Raw genomic sequence first — 26,320 nt, forward strand, 5'->3', positions numbered from 1 at the left:
CCGTAAAAGCATCCTGACTGGTTAATAACTTAGATTAACAATTAAATCATACACTGTTTTAATATGCGCTGCAAAGAGTCACAGGAGACACATTGGAGAGCCACTTGCAGCTTGTAAACTTTGGTCTGAGTATCACTTGGCTAGCGGACATCTCGTGGCACTGCATTTGGCACACATACGGTAAGCAGCAACAAAACACATGCTGAGGTTCAGGGAGGTTCAGTGGTAAAAATATGGCTGAGACTGAATCAAAATACCAAACAAATATGTGAACTGCTAAGAGAGAAGAAAACACAGTCTACATGAAAAGAAACCACCTTCTAGCAGATACCTCAAATGTTTAGACCGACTTCCTCCACCAATGTCCTGAGCTAATCTGTTGTATTTCATGCCTCACTAATTTGCTCTAATTCCCATTCTTGGCTGTAGTGGCGTGCTCTCACAGTGAGAAGAATGCAAAATAGCATCCACAACTATGAAAACACAAAGCATAATTGGTATCTGATCAATCATAGGCTTATAACATCTCTCTCTGAATCTATGGATATTAACAACAGGTTATTCCTACCTTCTTTATATGCAGTGCAGGCACTGTGTTCTGGACACATTCCATACTCTTCCATTAGAAGTGCCTCTAAACAAGTAGAGGTGAAAGTGGTCTGGTGCAGTGTACTGGTCTCTGGTATGGGCTGATACACAGCCAACGTTAAAGTGCTGCCGTGGCAGAACTTTAAGGATCATATTAGAGGAGGGGAGGGGTAGCTGCCCAGGGGCCCAGCAATTTAAGAGGGCCTGTGGCTCCCTGTTGCTTCCGCGGCAGCAGCTGGAACCCCAGAACCTGAAAATTGCTGCTGGAGCTCCAGCTAACAGGAGCCAGACAAGGCTGAAGGGCTCCTTCAACTTTTCCCAGGGCCTGGCAGCCCTGCATAGGGATAAGACATTTAAGTAACTTTCACCCTTGAATAAGCATGTCTGTTTACTATCCTGAGTTCCCAGCTGAGCTGCATATACACACAAACAGGCTTATCTATATCTCTCTCTGAATTAATTAGGCAGATGAAGCACTTGAGCGCTAATTAACTCGCAAACTTCTGGTGCTGAACTAGTCAACAGAATAGAGGCTCTAAAATCTCTTAAATATCTTAATAAAGATATGCTAATGTCAAATCCTGATTTTCCAATGCAACCAGCCTTATTACTCCATAGCTGCCTTTCTTTTTGCTGATTGACTGACTAGGTGGATGGTGCACTTGCCTGACAATAGAGTGACATATTAGAGTGCAGGTTATATAACACTGCAGACAAAAGACATTTATGTCCATGACAGGATGGATGGAGAAACGATCTTTTTCCTAATCCTCTGGCACTAAAACAATTTCCAGCAGACCACGACATGCAAGTGCACAAATCTTATTAAATTCATTCAATCAGCCTGATACTTGGGGGAGCCATCTTAATCAGAAAAGCATTTAATGAAAAGCCTCAGCACCAATGAATATTCTTTAATTATGACTGACTAATATTTGTCCACAAAGAAGAATTTGTTTCAAGATTAGCCCGAGACCTGGAGGAAGCCGAAGACAGCAATTTAATAATGGAATGGCTAATTAAACTATAATGGAATCCTAACTATGATATATTGCTTTGTAGGCAAATGATTTATTTAGTACAATTCCTTTTCACTGGGCTCATTAGAGAAAGTAAAACAAAATGCTCCCAAAAAAAGAAAAAAAAATAGTCTGACAAACTGGAACGTCAAAGATGAATACTGTCTGGCACTGAAAGTTTTCCCCTGTCATTTCAGTTAAACAAGGCAACTGTCAATCCTACAGGTATATTTTTTTTTAAACTTTAAAAGAGGCAGTATTTATACATTCATTTTCCTCAGTAAAAAGTACCCCCCCTCCCGCTTTGTGCTTGCCCACAGGTTCAAACCAGCTATAAACCTAGAGCAGGGCTGGGCAAAATATAGCCCAGGGGCCAGATCCTGTCCTCCAAGCCACCGGATCTAGTCCACATACCACCCTGCTGGGACCCTCAGGCACACAGCTGGTTTAAAGCTCAGTCTGTGTGGTTCTCTGCTCTGCAGGGAGGGGCAGGCTTCCTGTGATCTCCGGGCCCCCAACCCAATCCTCAGTTCCTATATGCTGAAAATAACCAGTCAATAGGAGCTGAGAGATTGGCCTGGGGGATGGGGGCAGCATAAGCCTCTTTCTCTTCCAGGAGCTGAGAGCCAGATGGAGGTAACAAGCCTGCAGTTTCAAGTGATCTCGGGCTGTAGCAGGTAGAAAGCCCAGCCTGCTTGGGGGTTCTGCAGGCTTAGGTAAGTGCCTCCCAGTTAGAGCTTGCCTCTGGCACCCCTGCCCCTGGCACCCCTACCCCTCCTGCACCTCAACTACCTCCCCCAGCTTACCATCCAACCTCTAAGCACCCCTGGCCTAGATCATAGCTCCCTTCCAGACCCTGTACCACCTCCTACACTCCTCTCCCAGACCAGAATCCTCTCCTACACCCTAATACCCTCCCAGACTCTGCACCAGGTCACCACTCAAACCCTCTGCAGTCTGCACTCCCTTTCCCCCTTCTCCCAGGTCACAATCCCTCCCAGACTTTGCACCCCCTTCTACAGCCCCTCTCAGGCCAGAACCCTTTTCTGCACCCATACTCCCTCCCTGACCCTAAACCCTAATTCCCTGACCCAGGTCACAACCCCCTCCTTCACCCAAACTCCCTCTCAGCTCTCACACCATCTCTTGCACACCAGTCCCCTACTCCATGTGCCCTTCTGCAACCTCCACCCTAGATGCTGCATCTCCTCCACAGAAAAGTGCGGTCCTTGACCACTTTCTAAAATCTTGGGAGTGGCCCCCCACCAAAAATTATTGTCCATCCCGACCTAGAGGATACAGCTGCCTCAGGATTCCCCCAGCATGGAGGAATCCATATGTGGCACAGCAGCTCCTAGCAATCTCATCCTCCAGTGGAAGGAGATAGCTAGAGAGATGGGAATGGCATTAGCTCCTCAAAGCTATTCAATTAGACTCTTGGGTACTGTGAGCAGTAGACAACAGTAGCAGCCTTGAGCCTGCTCTAAGTTACTATCAGGGCATGCCCAACATCCCAATATCAGAAGGGCGGGGGATGTAGTGCACACCCTTTTTTAGCACTTCTATAAATCTAAAAAAAATTCTAGACTGCAATGGGCATACAAGAGCTAGAGTTGTATATGTTACACACACAAATACTGAAGTAAGCTTCTCTTTTGAGAAGAGGCCATGCAAAAATGAAACCTATTCAACATACCTATCTGGATTCCTATTTATATTCAGAAATTCTACTGTTGCTCTCAGTGACATACTTTTTACTTTTCATTCCTCTTGAAACAGAACCTAGCTATCTATGTGGGAGGAGCTCGTTTCTATTCTAGCTCATGCACACATTTGTTAACTAAGTTGCAACTGAAAAGCCAAAGGTGGACTCAATTTCATTTTTTCAAACTCACTGAAGACAAAGAGTTTCCAAAGGTGTAATTGAGGGCACAATTTGGAATGTAGAATTTTAATTACTGGTGATGATGCACAAGAGGGAAAGAACCCATTTTAACTCTGATCACTGGCTGAATTTGCAGGACTAGTAGTTTCAAGGGTGAAAGGCGGTGGTTAGAAGAGGCAGTTTTAAATGTATACGGAGCATATTTGATAAACAGTCATTGACCTAGAGCACGGCACTGTTATTTTTACAAAATCACTTGCAAAGAACTGAACTGTAGGAAGTAAATAAAGATGTTGCTATTCAGATGAAATGTTAATAAAACATTTTTCAAAATCAAGTCTTAATTTTGGACCTCAAGCTACCTTAAATATAAATCCAAATCTTACTACTTTTGAACATTTGATCATTCAGGGTGGTGTGATGGGTTTTTGGTGTGGGTGGCTGGTTTTTGTTTGTTCTGCTTTAATTCAGTTCCTAGCCACAACCTTTAGTTACCAGCACAATAGTCTTTACCAGTGATATCTCAATATGATCATGTGCTACTCAGGGTCATGAGTTCTGACCTGAGTGCTTATTGTAGTATGTTCCTGTTTATTTCAAAAAACTCTCCAAAAAGTGCCAGCACTGGAAAATAATGCATCTCCAGTTCACCCTAAGTTATAGCACTATTTCTACTGCCACGTGAATGCTAACCCACGTTAAATGTTGCCAATTCTGACAATTTGAAAATCATGAAACAGTATAGTTTCCAAATTTGACTGAAGCTATTCCAGGAGATTTTTTCCCCAACATAACAATATCATTTTCTTAAAATATCCCATTAAAATCTAAATGATTACTTTTAGTAGTCACTAGGAGATTGATGTGGATTCCAGGAGACTTCAGGTCAATCCTGGAGGGTTGGCAACAATATGAAACAGATCCCTCTCAAACTCAGGAAATTGGCTTAAAAATAATGATTTATTTTTCAAATGAATGTCTGGGGGTGTTCTCCAAGTTCTTAAGTCAGGTGCCTCTGTGTGTTTGCATGCATTCCAGGGGTTGCAATCCAAACTAGACAACACAAAAGAGTGTCCAATCTCCTTTCCCTTCTAACTGCTTGGAAGAGCTTTTCTCCAGCTCCTTCCTGTGTCACCCTGGGCATGTCACCAACACTCCCACCCTGTGCCCGCCTTGAGAATTTCAAGTTGCTCATTCCACAGGGCGCTGCCCCATGCCCCAGTTCAGTCCTCTGGGCCTTGCCTTGCTGAGCCCTTCCCTCCAAACAGACTCAGTCTCCTGCTCTGTTCAGCTCCCTGCACCTCCACCGGGGAACACTACCCCCTCCCCCTCACCTCCTTCATTATGAGCCCAGTGATAGTGCAGGATGTAAGAGCAGAGCACATTTGGGCTGAAATGAAAGGGATGTGCTCCTGGTTTCCTATTCTTAACACCCTCCCCTTTACTTGCCTTTGCTCCTCTCCCTCTCCAGCATAGCACTATGTGGGAGTGGACAGTGTCCCTTGTCCCCTTGGTCAGCCAGGCCAGAAAAGCTGATGCTACTCAGTTCTGCATAAAGAGATGGCTGCAGCCAAGGTAGACTCTGCAGGATCTGGGAAACATTAGCTACCCCAACTGGAGGCAGTGAGAACTGCACTCCAGTGCCTGCAACTCAGACTACCAAGAGCTGCATCAAGATGTTAAAAAGGCTGCATCATTTCTAGCTCAGCCACAAACCCTGAACTGCAAGAAACTCATCCTGAGAAGACAAGAAAGGGTGCATACGTGTGTGCGCGCGCATGGGGGGTGGGGGTGGGCAGGGGCATCAATGCTGCAATTCCAAGGACCCATGAAATATTAGGCAGTTAGAATCACGGCCAGATATCTGAACACGTGATCGTAAGCAGCTTAAATACATAGCAGCAGAAAGGTCTGCCTGTACAGAAAAAAAGATCTGTCTTTAGTGCGTTCTAGGTAGGGCTAATCCTAGGGACAGCCACAGAAAGTTGCACTCAGCAGTCCCTTTAAATTAAATCACTTGAAGTCAGCTGAGTACGCCAAAATGGTTATAGCTTTACCAGGCTGAGGGTACGTCTAGATGGTGGCATTTTTTCCGCGATACCAGAGGTATCCCAGAAAAACTCTTGCTCTTCCGCTTTTTTTTTTTTTGTTTTGCAGAAGGGCACACACACTCTTTAGGGGAACCCTGTATACCTCGTTCTACAAGGAATAAGGGCTCCTCTGAAAGAGAAGGCTTTTCCGCCATTTGGCCCCGTCTAGATGGGGCCAAATGGTGGAAAAGGCTCTTTTGGAAAAGCAATCGGAAAAAGCTATGCAAATAGCAGAGCACAATTTGCATAGCTTTTTCCGAAAAAGGCTACAGTGTAGACCTAGCCAGAGGCTAATTTCAGGGCTTTCATCTTCCATTATTTTCAAATTGACTCTGTCAAGCTGACAATCTGGAAAGAAAAGAATAAGTTTCTATTTCAGGGGTAGCCAAACAGAAGTCCCTGGCTAAATATAATCTCTTAGCGGGACCTCATTATCAGAAGTGGCAAGGCTCAGATAGACAGTTTGTCCCAGTATACAATGCTCCCTCTTGAACCAAGTGGGTTGGTTGTTCAGATCAAGTAGATTCATCCCACTGTTGAGTGTTATAATGTTTGAACTGTCCTTCCTCCTCCATGTTAAAGGCGTGGATGGTGCTAGCTGCGCCATTTTAATGAACGTTAGATGACTACTTCAGATGCCAGGCAAGCTCGAGTCACTTGTCCAAATTTTGGGTACTGCTATTCTAGCAGCATCTTTGAATAGAATTCAGAAAAACATCACCATGTCCAATGAAAATAAAATACCTCCCATCTCTCAGTCCAGACGGGGCATTGTAGGTCACCTGGCTTGGGACCCCAAAAGCTCTAACTGTAGTTAATAGCAACATGTTTATCAGAGATTTTTAACACAATACCAAAACATATTGTGCATATAACCCTTCCCCCCAAATTACTATAAATAAGGCCCTACTTAATTTGTAATATTGTGGATCCTGCAATATCAGGCTTCCACTGTAAATCTTGATTTTAATTCGCTTACTGTGACAGTTCACCCTCCCACCCACCATGCAGTATGACATTGTCTTATGTATACAAATATGCATACTCAACGATGCTTTGGACAAAATACCTCACGTTACCTATCAATTTAATGTCACAATCTGCGAGATCCGTATATCTTACTTTGGTGTATGTATCATTCTTAAATGTAAAGTTAGGGATATGGGATACGTCTAGACCGGCATGATTTTCTGCAAATGCTTTTAACGGAAAAGTTTTTCTGTTAAAAGCATTTGCGGAAAAGAGGGTCTAGATTGGCACGGATGCTTTTCCGCAAAAGCACTTTTTGCGGAAAAGCGTCCGTGCCAATCTAGACGCGATTTTGTGCAAGAAAGCCCCAATCGCCATTTTCACCATCGGGGCTTTTTTGCGCAAAACAGTTTTTAGCTGTCTACACTGGCCCTCTTGCGCAAAAACATTTCCAGAAAAGGGCTTTTGCCCGAACGGGAACATCAAAGCATTTGCGCAAGAAGCACTGATTTTGGACAGTAGAACGTCAGTGCTTTTGTGTAAAATCGAACAGCCAGTGTACACAGCTGGCAAGTTTTTGCACAAAAGCAGCTGCTTTTGCGGAAAAACTTGCCAGTCTAGACACAGCCATGGAGTATGGAATGGTTTAACATGTGCAAATGGAAGCCATTCAGGGCGTTTCCCTCAAAGTCTGGATGATCACCTGTAAAAAGCCTCTTTTGTCCTTTAAGTCTTAGGGAGATCACGTCTTGCTAACTGCTAGGATGTCGCCAGGTCATTTTCCATGGAAGGCAAGAATGTAAAACAAAGAATTCCCACCAAAAAGGAAGGCTATTTAAGATGCAATGTTTTCAGCTCCTCTGTCTTTGTCTGGCGTGTCACTCCCAAAAGAATATACCAGAGACCAGCAAGGAAAAAAAAGATCTTCCCTGCCTTATTTGTTTAGCTGAAATAAGAAGAGTTTGGGGGTAAGTTTGTAATAAGTGTTGGGTGTTAGAATTAGCGATGGGTTTTCTGTTATTTTAAATTTGTAATCTAATTTGCTCTGCCTGTTTTTGTTTGCAACCACTTAAATCCTATTGTTTGTACTTAATAAAATCACTTTTATTTACTATCAAGCTCAGTGTAAATAATTGCTACCTAGGGGAGCAATCAAGGTCCATCTAGCCCAGTAGCCTGTCTACCGACAGTGGCCAGCACCAAGTGCCCCAGAGAGGGTGGACCGAAGACAACGATCAAGCGATTTGTCTCCTGCCATCCTTCTCCAGCCTCTGACAAACATAAGCCAGGGACCCCATTTCTATCCCCTGGCTAATAGCCTTTTGTGGATCTAACCTCCATGAAATGATCTAGCTTCTCTTTAAACTCTGTTATAGTCCTAGCCTTCACAGCCTCCTCTGGCAAGAAGTTCCACAGGTTGACTACACACTGGGTGAAGAACTTTCTTTTATTAGTTTTAAACCTGCTACTCATTAACTTCATCTGGTGTCCTCTAGTTCTTCTATTATGGGAGCTAATAAATAATTTTTCTTTATTCGCCCTCTCCACACCACTCGTGATTTTATATACCTCTATCATATGCCCCCTTAGTCTCCTCTTTTCTATACTGAAAAGTTCCAGTCGTTTTAATCTCTCTTCATATGGGGCCTGTTCCAAACCTAATCATTTTAGTTGCCCTTTTCTGAACCCTTTCCAAGGCCAAAATATCTTTTTTGAGGTGAGTAGACCACATCTGTACACAGTATTCAAGATGTGGGCGTACCATAGTTTTATACAGGGGCAGTAAGATATTCTGTGTCTTATTTTCTATCCCTTTCTTAATAATTCTTAGCGTCCTATTTGCCTTTTTGACTGCCGCTGCACACTGTGTGGAAGTTTTCAGAGAACTATCCATGATAACGCCAAGATCTCTTTCCTGATTGGTCATAGCCAGTGTGTACATTCCTCCTTTCATTATTAAAGGAGGCTTACCTGTATGGTTTATTTGGGGTTCCAATCCTATTTAGGGAGTGCATCCTCTGGAAGCTGGGCCCAAAATTGCATTTTCCTCAGATTTGAAGAGTTTCAGTGTCAGTATTGCTTTCTGGAGGGAAGGGGGGTGGAGGGTGGGAGAAGAGGGGTGAACTCAGGTCTGTGGCTTGGTTGTGGGAGACCAGAAATCCTAGAGAACAAGGAGGTAAGTGTCAGTGGCTTTGTCAGCACACTAGGAAGCACCCCCAAGGGGTCTCTTGTGACTACACCGTCACACTTAGTTTGCACGGTCTGAAGCTTCAGGGGATAGCAGAGTTAGTCTGTACAGAAAAAAAAAGTCTAGTAGCACTTTATAGACTAACAAAACATGTAGATGGTATCATGAGCTTTTGTGGGCACAGTCCACTTCTTCAGATGACCTGAATTTTGAGTTTAGGATGTGCAGATCCAAAATAAATAGGAGAGAAGGGGTGGGAGGGGGAGGAGGGGAAAATTGCACAGTCTGTAATTTTGTATGCATTTTGTGGCTTGCAAGACACTCTTTTCCCTAGAGTACAGTAGGACCCCATTTATCTTAGCTGACAGTGGTTGGGTTCCCTCAGTCAGCTCCACGCATAGGGGGCTCCTGCCATTAGGCTTGCATGTTAATGACTGCAATACAGTTGTGGCAAAAATGTCTGGTTATTAAAAAATAAAGGAGGCATCGTATAATACTTAAGCATTTATATTATTCCAGCAATTTAACAGGTCATCTCTGACTTTTCTGACTTACTGCAATTAATAAAGTTCCATTATTACTTTTCAATTTTTTTTCCATGTCTGCTGCAGAGTTGCAATTGTTTGACAATCACCCCATGATTAAAGTAGGCTCTTAACTATAGGTAAAATCAAATTAGGGTTTGATTCAATTTAGTTTATAGACATTAAAGATGAAAATATCCTGTTTAGGTTATCCAGACTATCCTGTTGATGTAGGATTGTCTCCCACTATCTAGATATGTTTAGCTTTAGAAAACAAAACATGTCCAGTGGCTGGATGTGATGCTTCCCAGGGGTAATAAGGATAGTGAAGCACCATGTTACTGTTAGTGTGAGGAAGCCTTGTCTGTGACTGCTAAGGATGAGCTCTCTGACTCCACCAGCCATGGACAACACAAGCCCTCCATTATTAGACTAGGAAGGCTCTGCAGTTCCCTAGCAGGGTAGCAACAGATATACTGCAACCATGAAAACTTGTGCTGCTTTGATCTACTTTTTTAAGTGGAAAAAAACCTAGTTCTAGGGGAGAAAATGTCCAATTAATGTTGGAAAGGAAGTCCTTCGGATACTTTCAGAAAGAGCAATGGCAATGAAAAGTAACTCCATAATCCTGTCAAGGTGTGTCCCCTTTATTTCGAGAAGCACTCACATAAGAGACTTGGGATTGAGAGAACACTTATCTGTACTCCATCCAATCAACTGTAATAGTATTGATGTTTTTCCCCCACTGAAGTAATATTGGAGTGATATGAAACCCATTAAGTGGGACAAAGGCGATAGACATGAGGGTCTTTCTAATGTTTTTCTTCTCACGACAGTATCAATTCTAGAGTTAAAACCAGATAAGTGATTAGAGCAACTTTAGCTACAGTATATGATCTTAAAAATGGCCTTTCAAATGTTAAGGCAGATGGCAAAAATCTATTTAGCACACTAATAACTTCTATTCAAATATCATGGGACTGTGTATTTAAGTGGACTCCATACCAAAATGACAAACTCTTGATCAGTTTCTAAAATATAATGTATGTCAAATATCATCCAATCAGAACCAAGCTTTAGAGGAGTGAATATGCTGCTGCAATAGCAAATGTCTCTCACAAAGAAACTAGATAATGGAATATTTTTCTAGCATACCAACACTATGAACTTGAGAGGTCTTTACAGCATTATTTTTACCGAGTGTGGTAATGAATGAATAATTCCATCAGATGACTAAAACCTTGGTACATTTTTGCATTTTAAAGTGACTAGTACATTGAATTATGACAGTGTTCATGGTGAAATGACCTTGTGGGCAATAACCCCAAAATGGAATAAGGTTGGCACAAGTCCATAGATTTGCACTGACTTTCAAAATAAAATATTTTATTTAGTGATACTCTACACAGACTTTTTTTGCTCAATTATTTCACCTCCTTCCTTGACCTGGGAAGCAGATTATGCTCTGATAACAATTGCAAAGTTGCCTAGTTTACTGCTTTTGGGGTTTTCCTTCATGACCGAAGATGATGCTGATGACGGTTTTATGTTCTGTGAGTATGGCTGTGGGTAAAAGTCAAATGCAGGAGTGGCAATGCTTTTGGCATGAAGTGCCTAGGTAGTTTAATGCTAAGGATGGGATTGTAATCTGCGCCTGATGAGTATACCTCTATTTACAACTCAGCCTCTGTGACTGAAGATCCATATGGTGGGTGATCTTCAACTCTATCACCCCACGGTTGACTACTGCTTGCCAGTGTGAGCTGTCAGTTGATGAGGACTCTACGCTGTCAATGTCAGCATCACGGACGGTGTTTGAAGTTATGCTTCAGTATGTTCTCTCTTTAGGCTGCCTCCTATGAGTTACACCATAAAGCAATTACCTGGGAATTCTGGTGCTACCCATACTCAAGACACGACTAGTTCAGCATGACTGCAATGCGTTAATGATGGTTTCAATCCCCGTGGCATGTCTGTATTCCAGAATCTCATTATTGTTAATTGTATCCTGCCTCCTGATGCTTAATGTGATACATACAAGTTGGACAGCGCAACAACGTCATAGACGTTTAGTGTGGCTTGAATCTTAGTACCATGTTGCTACCAGACTTTGCCAGATAGTCTTCCAAATGATGAAGTAGCTTTGTTATTACAGACAAGGAGCTGACAAGTCATAACATTATTCAGTAATATACTGCTAAAATCGCCTAAGTCTGTAACAGCATTCAGCTGTGCATCGCTGATGGTAATGTTTGGTTTTGTGTAGGGTTTCCCTGGCACAGGCAGAAACATGACCTGTCTTTTTCAGATATTATTAGCCCATACATTTCTTCAGACTGCAAATCTGTTAGTAATCAATTGTAGATCTTCTGAAATAGGTGCCTCTAGAGCACAGTCACTAGCATATAACTGCTAGTAAACAATTGCCTCCAAGATACTTTGTAGAAGATTGCAACTTATTCAGATTCATTCAGTGGGGCACATGCTGTTCATCATATGACCATCTCAACAATCACTTTATCCATGATAGAACAGAAGTGTGAAATTTGTCACTGGCACTCAAATCCGAGACAGTATTATCCATACAAACTTCATAAAAAAAATTGGTATCTCAGTTATTTGTATTGTGTGGTTTCATTGTAGTCTTTTGCAGTTGCCTCAAACACACAAAATTTATTGAGGGTATCACAAAAGTGTACTAAACAACCATTATATAAATTCATGACAGTGTGCAACTCAATGCCAGGCTCCTGTTGAGCTTTATTCACAAGATTAGTCTTTTGTAGGTTGTCATTCCAGATGACGCACATCAAAGCTGTCTCGAACCGATCCAGCTTCTTAGTCAGTGATTTTGCTTCATGGACAGCTGCTGGTGGTTGGCGATCACTTTCAGCTATGTCTAACAAAGGCTGCCAAATTTCAGAATAGTTCATGTAAAGTGCTCTGGCAGCACCACTCCGTGCTGACCATCTTGTTTCTGACACACTTTGTACAACATAGGTATTTTGCTTCTTATTATTTGCTAATTTAGATCATCTCTGGGGGGTGAAGAACAAAGAATGACTGCAAAATCCCCAAAAACCTGACTGCTGCAGAGCAACACTCAACAGCACCTGATTCAACCAAATTCAGACTATGGGCAGCACACGGAACCTGTTCAGCTAAACTTAACTTGACAAAACCTGGCCTGAATTCCTAAATAAATACCACTCATACTGCCAGCATTATCATATGACTGAGACCTTCAGCTTGCAATATCAATGCCATGAAATTTGAGCATATCCTGCAAAAGATCGAATAAGTATTTTCCATCATATTGTTCAATGGGAATGAACTGAAGAAATCACTCAACCACATTTCCATCACGGAGTACATAACAAAATACCACCATAAGGTGATCAGTGACTAATATCAGGGGATTAATCGACCTTGATTCCATAATACTGTGTCGTCTTAATTTCAGATATTATCTGTGCCATAACTTTGGATCCCAATATATCAATAAATTAATTGCATATATATATATATATATAGTTGATGAAAGATAAGGCACATTCCCTCTTCCTGGATTGCCATGTCATTGCATGTGTTCTGAGAGAAATGGATCAAATTCAACTAGAAGTTCAATGTAACCAAGGTAGTTTCCATTGTTAAGGCAGTGTCCCCATGAAAAGCTAGTCCTCATTCAGCAAGGAATCTTATTACAGCAACTATTCTCTTTAGGAGTTCAATCCAGTATTTACAAGATCTTTCCCTCATCTTCTCCAGTTCTACGTCAATTCTGGTGGACATCTTATGCTAGAGCATCGTTGACAGTGCATCAAGATGATCTTCCACTGCTCGTGAGAAGTAATTATAGTGATTGCATTTTTCCACTCATCAAAGCCTGTTATAAATTGATTAGTCACTGACGCAGAATAGTTTGCACATGAGAGAATAAATAAGCTCTTCTCTTTGGACAGTCTCCCCATTTGCTAGTGGCCAATCACCTGAAAAAAATATTCTTTGCATTCCTCTCGTCTTTTTACCAAACTGTCTACCCTGCAATGAGAAATCAGAATCCAAATTCTGGGAAGGTTATTTTCTGAAAAATATTTTATGAAATATGGAGTGATTTCCCCCTCAGCTGGATCAAAACTATATTTTAATGTTATGACAAAATCTGATGTTTTCTTTCTTCTCTGTTTCATCACATCTCTTGCCAGATTGTCATGGTCACTTTTGAAGCAGCATGACTGACCCTTGTGTGTTCCCCCACTTGATTTTGAAGGTTCAACACCACTTTCAGTGACATCTGCTTCAACATGTTCCACAGCCTTGTTTTCCAAGTCTGATGTTGATGGATTAATGGGAGAGCTCTAACTGTCACTCCTCATATCTTTTCTCATGAAATTCAGCAGAGAACCCCTCATCTTTTTTTAAAGATTGTTTCTTTTTCTCCTTTTTCTTTTACTTTCCATATCCAGAACCATGCTTCCTCTTGCATTTCTCTGTGGATTCTACAGTTGTAGAGGTAGCAACATCACCTTACTTTTCTCCTTATCAGCCGATTAACTGTCAGGTGAATCCCAAGTATAATTGTAGTATACAGCAAAACGGCTGTTATTTTAGAATCAAGTACCATGAATTTCTCACACAGTGTGCCACATTCAAGAGCAAAAATTAAAGTGGGTTTAAGTTAGGGCATATCTCCCTTATATATTTCTATACAGTCTAATTTAAGGGCCTACAATTATGAGAGTGCCTAGGGCCTACAAAGGGCTGAGTCTGGCCCTGCTCAGCAGGGTCTCACCTCCGTATTTCAATATTTCTTCAGGAATGCCATCAGATCCAGGAGCCCCACAATTCTTCATGATCTTCATTGCAGTGCTGACTTTGTCAAGGGATAGGGCTGTGTCCATGTTGTCATTGCACACTGAATGATCACCTTATTTATGCCTTGTCTGTGATGTTGGACGGTGTGTTCAAAAGATCACTGAAATGCTGTTACCACCAGAGAAATCTGCAGGATTTCTCCTTTGTCAGCGGTCAATGTTAGGTCGCTTACACACTTCAAAGGCACAGTAGTGGTATGTATAAGTCAGACCATGTGTCTTTTAAAGCAGTACAGACATCTCATGATGGTCAGCATAGTACTAGATTTCATTTGCTTTGGTGTTTCACCACTGATCCTGAATAGGCTGGATATGACATAACTGTGCCTACAAGGATATGGGATGCAAGAATCTGACAAAGCATCTGTAGTTTTAGTAAGTACCCGTTGAATTTCTTGATCATTCCACTCACACCAATTTCAGTGATGTTGTTTTGCTGTACCTAACATGGCGAGAACAACCTGACATAACCATGTCACAAAAAGTTGTCCACTCACTGTTTACATTATCACTAGAAGTCAAGCCAGGAAGGTCATACAAAACTGCTGTAATAGTAGAGAGCCGAAATTGTTAGCTTCATCTTATCACTTTACATTCACCAATCTGGACAGTTTACATGATGACTTGAGATGCACTAGTCTAACTACTAACAAAAGTTAGGAATGGATTGTGTGGTGGTCGGTCCAGCAGTTTTATGGTAGTTCCTGTGCTTTCCATGGTACCATCTCTGAAAGGCTATTTTGGTAGCTTCTTAAAACAGTAAAACATATAGTACTCCCAAATACAGATTCCTCCCTCCCCCCCCCCCCCCCCGACTCCCACCCCATACCACCTACTTAACTGGTCTTAGGCAAGAATTTAATCTCTGTGTCTCACTGTTACCATTTTAAATAGAAGTACACTAGTTGTCCAGATGCATCACTGATAAACAGAAATAAATTAGTCTTTACATCTCTGTGAAAATATATACAAATGGGCAGCATTATTGATGGATGAAGTGGGGCTATTTCATCTCTCCACCCCCCCCCCCAAATCTAGCATTGGAAACTTGCTTCTGAGTTATAAATTTGAAGATATGCTATAAAAATAAAAATGTATCCTAAAATGTTTTACAGCGTTAAGCAATAGAGGAAGAAATTAAGTGGGGCCAGAGAGAAAGATATAGGCTGTCAAGAGGGATTTGAAAATTGATGGGGAGTCTGAGGATATCAATCTGCCCAGACGTCAACAGGCTCTATACCAAGAATGCAGACATAAAAATTGACCTGCGCTGATTTTTTCATTTCCAGCACACCATATTTTTCTTTAATGATCCATTGTTGTCTGAACTGGTTAGCTAGTAACAATACATGTCCCATTCTTTGAGCACTATTTTTTTTAAAGAGTGTGGAAGGAGGAGACACACAAATACTATTAGATGTATAACATTCTGAATTAATGAATCTTGATACATTGTCAAAGGGTTCACTGTTTAAAAATATTTACATTTTTGTTGGTCTGAAACATCCTTTTACAACTGTGTAAAAATAGGAATGGATAAAAATAGCAGTTTAGTAATCAAGGAAACCTAGGGCAATAAAAAGGAATACGGCATACAGATTTGTCTGGTTCAGAATAAATTTGCATAGAGTGTCCTGTAGCGGCACGTTTTACAAAAGGAATTAAAGCCATGAAATTAACATTTTAATGAAGTAGAGAGACCATTGACGTCAGGACTACTCACTGATTGCTGCTTCCAGGTGGCCTAATGAGATGAAAATGAAGTTTATATCCTCAGCTAGTCTAAGCTAGGCTTGTTTTGTGAGACTATGATTGAATTTAAATGAGAAGATACTGCTGTGTGCAAACATGTCTAGGCTAGTAAGTAGCCTTTTTGAAATATTTAAGATAAAAAAGGGACTTCAGTCTTCTTTCTGCCTACACCTTTTTCAACATGTAAACAAAGCCATTGTATGCTATGGAAAACGAGAAAGCAGCAGTTCTTGTTCTGGTTTCCAGCAGTCCCAATATGGGATTTAACTGTAATATGTGCTCCTTTATGTATCAATGCACAGAAACACTTCTGTATCATGGAGCTGAAGCTGGAAATCATATATCCAAGTTGGTTTCTGTATAACCCCAAACAGACTTTTTTTGGCACATAAAGTGTGTCAGACATTAGGGTCGACTGCTGGAAACACAAAACCACAACATACCCTGAAATACTAAGCTTCAGCAGAACCACAGCCTACCATATATAGCATGCTGTTCTTAAACATTTTATAATTTTTCACTCTTCATATAACTTGTATTTACATTTACTCCCAAGAATTAGACACCAACTTTGTTTTGCACTATTTCGACAGTCTCACAAACAGGCTATTTCCTCCCACCTAGCATTTTTAGGCTTAATTCCTACTCCATTCCAATTTTGCAGGTCTATTAAGACGCAGGTCTCGCCTCCGAACTCCTTACCCACCTCCAGTCAACACCAGAGAATGGAGAACCAGAAGAGATGTAAAGAAAGTTAGTTGATTTACCCATCAAGACCAGCTCCTTTCTAGTCTCCATTCCCTACTGTGGATTAAGGGGTAATGATGACATTGCCAGCAAAGTCCATTCTACATGGTGAGTGTTTTCTGTTTACCCTTTTACAGAATAGGGAGTTGTATATCATTGAGCTGGTATACAGAGAACTGAGGATAGCTCCTTCCCAGGTCTTTGCTGCTTTAAAAAGTAGATTTCACAGAAAACTATTGCTTTCTGCACAACCTCCAACCTTCTCTGTATGCTAGAGCTGCTGAGGTTTATCACCTTTAGCAAATTGCGTGTAATATGTACACCAGCCTTCCAAACAAGATATACCAACAACAGCAGTATCCTGTACTTTTGGAGAGCGGAAAAACGCTAGCACCTATATTTGCATCCCTTTCCTTGGAGACAGAGGCAGTGGCACACCGTTGGACTTTAGGGTTCAACAATTCGATTTAAAGGATGTCAAACTTGGCAACCTAGCAACATTAGTTCAATGCCAGAAGTAAAGTTCATCCTCTGATACAATGCAGTAAAGGGAGATTTTCCTATGCGTCAAAATTGGGTTTCTGGGATTCTCTAACTAGAGATCTCATTAGCTAGGCTGAAAAAGAAAGTCTGGAAGAAATTTGTGACAATCATATTTAGCCCTGAGATAGTAATTTCAGGGAGCAGGGAAAGTAATTACTTGGAATAAGATGTCAGGAGGAACAGCTAGGAGCTCAAGGTCTTCTGATGCCAACTGCAGTATTAGTAAAACTACTGACTATTTTCACAAACAAATAAGTCCATCTGAGCTCTGGATTTCAATCTGGTCCATGGGTCTAGCTTGAATGTGAAATGCTTGTATCCAGTGTCCTCATGGAGAGGGCTGAGACTATTGAAGAGCTTACTATGCCCTGGATCGCATGTCTGTTCAAATGGGATGCAAATAAAAACCTACATGCTATTTAGACTAATCTTGTCCATTTCAGAATACACAGATTTGCAAATTTTACATTCTTTAGAATGTATTTATTCTTTAGAATAAAATGCTGGTGGTTCCTTTCTCCATAACTCACTGTTGCTGAGAATGATGCTGCTGTCCACACGTTCCTCTCAATCAGGGGTTTATGTACTCTGACAGTGGATGCAGCTAGCACAGAGCAGTGAGGACACCTGACTTCCCATCTCACGTTTAACACTAATTCACAACATTTGGACTCCAATCATCTTCTTAGCTCTTTCCTCTGTCCCCCACACCATAGGGCAGGACCCCACTCTCTCTTCCCTACATCAACAGTTCCTCATGATTGGGTCCTGTTTCCAGAGCCGCTTTTTGTAATTTTTTGGAGTCTGGTTCTGTACTTTTTACACAGGAAGAACTACTGAAGCCAATGGCAGCTGAAGTGCCCAAGAAACAAAGACCAGAGCTCAATAGGAGTTGATCCAAGACAGAGCTAAGTTGATCCCACCAAAAAGAAATTGTGCTTTACCTCAAAAATAGTTTGAGGTTTACATTATTTAAATTGAGTTTGAATTTTACATTATTTAAAAATTTCTGTGAGGAGCAATTTCTCAGGCTTTTCATTTCTGGTCCTTCAGATGGCAGAGAAAGCTAGGAATGTTAAACTAGCTTCTGTTTATAGTCTGATTATTTTTTTAAAGGTGGTCTTGCAAATTGTGATGATATGTTACCAGACTGCTTACCCCAATTTCTGAAATGTATACTTTATGCTATCAGTCACCCCAGTGTTTAGTATAATCATCTATAAAATGATCTATGATTTTGTGCACCACATATGAAGTCAACAGTGATGCAGTTGCAAAAAGGCTAATATTCTTGAGTGGGCTAAAAGACATTGTCAGATACAGGAGGTAAATGTCACATACTAATTTGCACTGTTCAAGTCTCAGTAATCTGAAGCAAAGCAGATTTAGGTTAGGCAGTAGAAAAAACTTCCAACTATAAGGGTAGTCAAGCTTTGGAATAGGCTTCCAAGGGAGAATATAGGAACTCCATCATCAAAGGCTTTTAAGAACAGGTTGGACAAACATCTGCTGAGAATGGTCTAGGTTTACTAGGCCACAACTAAGTGCAGGGAGCTGGACTTGGTAACTTCTTGAGGTCCCTTTCAGCCCCACATTTCTATCATTCTAGCTCTATGAAAATGAAAAGTATTATATAAAACCCAAACCTAATTCCTGTTCAAATCCTGATCCTGGAGTCAGTAGCACATGGATGGGACTCTACATTTATGCAGTGTCCCCGTCACAGACCTTGTTCCTAGACTAGGATCCCAGTGCTCAAGGAACACTTTTTAAATCCTCATAATTGTATCTGCAACTAGGACATTATTTTCATAAAAACAAATTAAATGACTGTGCTCTCAACTAGTACCTCTGGGAAAAGCAATAGCACATGTCAACAACTACTTATGACAGAGCAATTTGAAACTTGTCATGCATTTACATGGACAGTCACTGCTGCCTTAACATATTACCGCCACTTGGACTGCACCTACACTACACCTAGGGCTAGAATTTACAGCTCCTGTAGACCTACCTGCACTAGCTTTAACCTAGCTAGTTCACTAAAACTAACTGAGGAAAACATGGTGGTGCAGGCTTCCTGCCTGGGCTGTCCAAGCTTGCTTGGCCACTGAGGTATGCTCCCTGGCACCAAGTTATCATTAAGTGAGCTAGTTAGATTAAACATAGCATGACTATGTCTGTGCAAGCTGCAAATCATGGCCCCAGCTGCAGTGTACATATAGCTTTATTTGCCTCTTCATTTGCACTCTTTAAACTACATCTTTCATTTCCGCTTTTCCTGTCATTCACAAATAATGCAGAATCTGAAATATACTTATCCAGGGACAAAAGTTAATGGCAGAGGCACTAAACTGTGTAAATCTTATTCTCATATATTGTGCTACATTTGAGGATGCATAACACAATTACATATGAAAAATTACAATAAAATAATTTAACACCTAATTTGCATATAAAGTTACTGTAATTAAGAACAGATTTTGAGTAACTACATGCACAATGGATCAATTAGATACTATTGGCTATTTGTGTACATAGTCCCAGAATTTTCATGTGCAATCATAGTAATCACAACTGCAAATTAGCTGTGCAATTTTGAAAGTCTTATACATTAAGCATCCTATATTGTCAGGTTTGATGGTCTCTCAACAAGCTTTACTGCTTAAAAATTAGAAAGAATCCTAAATTGTTACTTTTAAATTCTATCAGCAGGCAGAAAAGCCTTCTTGTCTTTTTTTTAAAAATTTTTTTTTTTAAATCATCCAATGGGAAATTTAAAAAAAATGAAATTAAAATTATTTCCTAAATCAAATCTTCAGTGTTCACTAACTGGATCTATATTCAATTGTCACACCAGACTATGTTGATAGACAGAAGCTGCAGATGTAAAGTATAATATACAACATGAGTCAAATTCCAGTAGAGAACGGTGACATTACTCAGCCTCCAACTGGTTTCCGCCTGCAGACAGCAAACATCAGTCCATAAACAGGAAACAAACAGTTAAGAATCCTGCAGGATCATATGTTGCAAACACACACATCCTGGAAAATTTATACACTGTGTTTTTAATAATAGGCTATTAAGCAGTTTACAGACCTATATAATTTTATGCTAACCCACTCTTAAAGGGACAATCAGTAACTAGTTTTTAAAAACCCAACATTTTATTAAATGTAAATACCAAGTACCTTTGGGGAATGCAAGAGATTGAATATTTTTGCCTAATGATCAGGAGACAGAAGTCAGTAAGGACATTGCTTGGGGTAGAGGCAAGAGAGAAGAGAGGAGAAAAGTCCATTTTCAAGTTTTTAATAGACTGTGTCACATTTTCCAGAGGACGTAATTCCTAAAGTATTTGGCAAAAGCTCACGGCATGCATCAGCACAAGCAAAACAAGGGTCAGCTGGCCATTGTGTGAAATATTAAGTTGAATATTTTATGAGTCATAAATTTAATCAGATGTGCATGTGCTGAATTTACCCCTGAAAAGTCACACCCTTTTGGGTAACCTCTGTCTTGGAGTGATATCCTTCAATATATCCCCAGTGGGATTCCTTTACAGCTAAACTCAGAAAAAGTAACAGTGACTAGAAACAAACAATACATAAATACTAACACCCCTTTTAAGGTAAAAGAAACAACAAAAGAGGAAGGCAAGAAACAACCTTTAAGGGGAAAAAAAAGCAGAAAGATCAGTCACGGAGCTCTAATTGATGATGGGTGAAAATTTGGAGAAATTAAGAAACCAATTCAAATAATTCGAACCATTCTCCCAAACGCCTTCATGTTTCATGATCTTTCCAGCAAGAATTCAGCCTCGTTGTATGTTCAGTAGCCCCTTCTGGTATTTAGCACCTGTTTTATGGGATTTTCAATTAATAAACATCTTTATTCCTCCATGCTTCTGGGTGATCATATAGTAATAGTAACCACAACATGTGCCTTCCAGCCTTGTTTGGCCAAGACATTGCAATCTTTGCTCACAGATGCAGACTCCACTAATGTGATGGGCTCTCTCATGGTCTTAAACTTCGTATCTTTTTGGAAGTGGAAATTAGTAAGCATGAAACCCATGATATTCTAGAAGTACCTCATAATGTAGATATGGCACTGGTGCCCAAGGATCTGCTGGCTACTTTTTTTTTATTTTTTTAACTAAAGTTATCTCCCTGCTCCGGGCCAGACAGCTCCCTGCAGAACCAGGTCAGACAGAAGGCAAAAATACCCGACTGTCCGGGTCAATACCAGACATCTGGCAACCCTAGCCTGAAAAAGCTTCAAGTCTGCTGAAGTCCTTGGTATGCTGCAAAATCCATCTCTTTGAATAGGCATTTGAGGAACAGGGGATACGAACAGTGGAGAATTTTCTTCTGCAATGTTTTTCTTGTTGATTTGTTTTATGAGGGTGGCAGCGTGCTGCTATTTCATTTTTGTGAGTATGGTCTGTATTTTAAACTGTTAGTACAGTGCTGAGGCTTTAAGATAGGTCTCTTATGTTGTTTGAACTAATAAAACTACTTGTTATCTACATGGGCAGATTTGAATTTAAGTTGGTTAACTTTAAGATGTTTGGGAAAGGGTAAGGAGAAGAGGAGATTTGTACTATATCCTTAACTGCTGTAATACAATGTTTTTCTCACAGCAGTATGTTTAAAAGTGGTCAAGCTGGGAAAATGTCTTTTTGGTTTCAACAACTTTGCTCACCCACAAGACTCCTTAATATAACAGGAGAGGTTGCTAGGGCAGATTAATATGTGAAAACATTTGTTGAACAAAAAAAGAGACGCCAACACTACTCAAACAGCTTTAAAGGAAACAGGAGTCTTCCTAATACAATGCTGATGAGCCAAACGGAGTAACACAGAGCAGCTATACTTTTTGTGTTCTTTGTTCCAGGGCCTCAAAGCTACAATCTTCTCTGAAGCACCTGGTGCGTGACAGATGGAAGGGACGAACACACACAAAAATCAGACTTACAGAGGAATCAGTGGAAACTGAATACACGTGACTGTGGAGTCTGTAAATTGGGCAGCATTGGGAATCAAAGCCTGTGCAATCCCAAAGCATTCAAGACATTTAAATGGGAGGAGGGTAGGTGGGGGAAGAGACACATTACCATAACTTGCACAGGGTTTTGCAGATAGTTTAAAGACAATTTAAACTCAAAAGTGGAAGGGAAGACAACAGAAAAGGAAAATAAGTACAGGCTAAAAAGAACCTATTGAATGCTGAAGCTTCGGAGGTAGCCGAGCTAGCCTATTGGATTTTGTCAATTTTGTCTTCAAAGAAGTGAGCAAGTTGGAAAGAAAGGTGTAGAGACACAGAGAGAAGCCCTGAATCAAGAAAGCAGTTAAGCTGGGGTGGGCAAAAGGGCCTTCATGGGTTAGATCTGGCCCATGGAGTCCTGCTGCTCCCCTGCCCCAAGGCTAATCAGGGCCTAGGGACAGGGGAGCACGTGGCGCTTAGAGTCAACCCTGGCAGTTGACTCTAAGCACCGTGTGCTGGAGGGCAAGGAGCGAGACTTAGTGCTCCCCTGCCCCTAGGCTAATCAGGGCCTGAGGTTGGGGGGAATGCACAAAGTCTCCTCCCACCCTGCAAGGGCATTGGCACTTCAGAGTCAACTGCCAGCTGCTGCTCAGCTGGTGGGGGTCTCCAAGCACAGCACTCCTTTACAGGGCGGGGGCAAACGTTGCGAGCTTCCTCCACCCCCAAGACCTGATTGACCTGTGGGTGGGGTGGCCTGGTGGTGGGGTGGGAGCGCAATGTCTCCTCCCATTGCCAGGGGCACAGGTGCCTAAAGGAAACCGCCATTTGTTCAGAATAGCTGGCAGTTCTCTCTGGAGTGGAAAAGACTTCACTTGCTCCCTAACCCCAGACCAATCAGGATCTGTGGTCGGAGAAACACAGAAGTGTTCTGTCCCCGCTCCTTCTGCCTAAGGTGCCACCACTCTGGGGCGGCCCGCAGCCACTCCAAAAGTTTCTGAAGTGGCCCCCAGCCAAAAATTATTGCCTATCTCTGAGTTATGCTCATGTTTAAGTTAGCAGATATTTAAGTTCCTTCCTGAATAAGGACTAGAGAAAGGAAGGAGTTTAAGCAGGGGAAGCAGTTTTTCATCTTTCGCTCCATACATTTCTCTATATGGAAAACTGTATTTGACATATTTCTTATACTTATCAATTACTGAAATGGCCCCTGGACTCAAGAAACTGAGTAAACAGTTTGCTGGGTGAGGCTTTTAATGCCAAGTTTTAGTGAAGAACACAAAATTGTGGTTAGCTTTTCGAAACTGGAGGACAACGACAACACAGGTTATTGTCCTTTTACAAGTTCTCTCTCTAAAAAAAACCATATCTGTTCCCTTTTACATTCCAGTATAACTGCATCTATCATATATATTCAAGGGTCCAAATTTATCACATCTTTACAAACTGAACCATACTAGTCAGCATAAAACAATGTGATTTCTTGACACTTTAGCAGAATAAGAATCAAACAAAATAATAGCGAGGTAAAAATAAGAATTTATTTTTAGAAGATTGTGATGATCCTCTGAGGATGATTTTTGATTGGCTGGATACGAGTCATTCAGTTTTTGACTAGAAAGAGGCACCTGCTTCCTTGGACCATGTAGCCAGGTAGGTAAAATAAAGTGTCCATTGCTTCCACAGACTATCGCAAACACAGCAATTCTGTTTGTACAGATTTATTAAAATGTTAAGGGTCTGAAATATATAATCTCATTGGTTGATGATCTTTGCAATAATTTTAACTGTAGTTGCTGAATATACTGAACAGTTCAGTTAAAGCAAGAAAACCAGTTATTTCCTCTGGTTTGACTTTATTCCCTTTTCCTTGAGAATGGCCATGTGAGGTTTGCGGGGTATGCACAAACCAAGCAGATAATTTTATCAAAAGTGTTCCTGTGTTGAGATCATAACAGTGCTTACTGAACAGTATAATTTATGGTTTGTTACCTGCTTATTAATTTCAGTTTAAGTGGTTTCGATGCCTGAATTAACAGTTCCAGAGAACAGAACATTTGATTACTCTTGGCAGTTTCCATAGCTTACCATACAAAGAAAGAAATAATGCCCCCCCCCACCAAATAATTTATAGTATTACTTAGAAAGGAATTAAAAACTACATACAAACAAGAATATGCCTTTTTGCACAATATTAGTACTGGACAATCTCAAGCAAAAACTAAAAATAAGAATTTAACACTGCCAAAAATTGCCACATTTTACTTTATATACTTCAGGAGTAAGATTAACATTTTTGTTAACTTCAGTAAGAGACAGGCAAAAAAGCTGTGTGGACAAAAGGAAGGAATGGTGAATATATTCAACTGTCCCCAGGTCGTGTATTTGCAATGGTACTAGCAATTTAGAAATAGCAAAGTTTGGAACGTAATATTTAATTCTGACTTGCAATGCACTAATGTTTTCCTCTGACTAATATACATAAAGCTTTTAGAGTCTTAGCAACCTCTTCCAACAGACTGGAGCCATTACTGAATGCCAACAATTTCAGGGATGTAGTTAAGGTGGATGAAAAAAAAGAAAGCATAAAATATTTCATTTTCCAGAGTTACAAAGATATTTAGGCACCTAAGGACACAAATAATGGGATTATTAAAAGCGAAATGTAAATGAGAGTTAGGTTCTTAACCAATATTAGCACTTTTGAAAATCCCACTAAATACCCATCCGCTCTTCAGGTGCCTAAATGCCTTTGTCTGAATAAGTGATACAAAAATGTGTGTGACTGAAATTAAAAAATAATCCTCCCCCCAACTTGTGGAACTTGTTCAGAGAAGACAATAAATGTCTTCAATGTTACTTCTTGATGTACTTATTTGTTTTTCCTAAAGCTGAGCTGGAAAGTAAAATCAGACCGTTTGATGCTGTTGCTTAAAGTTCTTGTAAAAAAACAAGGCAGTGAAAATCAGAGGTCCAGACATCTGACTGGTATAAATTAGCAAAGCTCCATGGACTTCATGAAGCAGCAACAATCTAGACCTGCCCTGAAAGTCTGCAAGGGCAGAGCAGCAATCCCTTCCTGGAAGCAGTGAAAGATACATTGGTCTTGGAAGAGAACAAACTAATTGTACCCATTAAAAGGGTAACCTGTTAGCAATAAAATTCCTCCCATTCTTTTCATGAAAACACATTCCACATTGCAAGACAAACTGGCCTTAGATGGCTAGAGTCCATTTGTGCAGTATAATGCTAACATATATTATGGTGATCCAGAAGTAAAAATTGCCCAGCCTCCCAGATTTGGCGATTTGATTAAAAAACGCTCTTAAAATTTTATTGTACCTGTGTGCACAAATGGCAACCCTCATCTTCATTGTTGGCCTCTCTGCAACACTACATGTCACCAAAGGAGGAGTGTGAAGAAAACAGCTTCTTGGATTTGCTGGTAAAGAAACATTTGAAGGAATATGCAAGGTGAAACAGGATTTGTGTGTGGTGGTTTTTTTTGTTTGTTTTGTTTTTTTTAAAAAGAGGAAGCGTATCAAGCTTTCACCATACTAGTCCTTTGCTAGCCTTTAGCCTAGAAGCCCAAATCTACTCTTTGTGGTATGAGTCCAAGTTAATGGAGTCAATGACCAGTTTGTACCCCTCTTGTTGTTTATTAAAGCAGCACCCAATAGCAACCATACACTTAAGTTCAGGTTATTATTTTCATGTCAAACTGTTCCCAGGTGTTTATATAACTAGGTCATCAATTCATTCTGGGCTTAAACATCACATACAAGATCCAGGCAAATTAAGAAAAAGAAATTGTATTTTGCCATAGTTACAAGCATTAAAGATTTTCTTAAACAAATAGAATACCCGCCTCCCATCCCCCTCCTCCGGCTGGGAGCTGCTCCAGCCAAGCTCAAGCACCCCCCCCCCCCACCGCACCCCACCTCTGCTCGTGGCAGGACCAGCAGGGTTGGAGCAGCTCCCTGCTCATGGGGGTTAACCAGATAAAGGGTTAATCATTAAAATCCCTAATTCATCCACTCAGAATGTGGCTAACAAGTAATAAAACTTTCTTTTAAAACTTCTCCCATCTCCAGCGAAACCTAAACTCCCTCTGACCACCACTGCTCATCTTTTCCTTCCCCCCTACTAAGC

General features: G+C 40.8%; 1 protein-coding gene across 6 annotated transcripts in view; it reads right to left on the reverse strand.

Annotated features, from left to right (window-relative positions):
* The window catches only part of LCLAT1 (lysocardiolipin acyltransferase 1), a 206,697-nt gene that overhangs the window by 34,439 nt on the left and 145,938 nt on the right, over window positions 1-26,320 (reverse strand). For 2 of the 6 annotated variants that reach the window (XM_075925335.1, XM_075925336.1), the window contains exon 6: window positions 25,511-25,610. The exons of the other annotated variants lie outside the window; for them this stretch is intronic. In XM_075925335.1, coding sequence (XP_075781450.1) covers window positions 25,511-25,610 — 100 coding nt within the window. The remainder of the gene's footprint in view (window positions 1-25,510; window positions 25,611-26,320) is intronic. 6 annotated transcript variants of the gene reach the window in all.

This window comes from Pelodiscus sinensis, chromosome 3 (genome assembly GCF_049634645.1).
Source record: "Pelodiscus sinensis isolate JC-2024 chromosome 3, ASM4963464v1, whole genome shotgun sequence".
Lineage (NCBI taxonomy): Eukaryota > Metazoa > Chordata > Testudines > Trionychidae > Pelodiscus > Pelodiscus sinensis.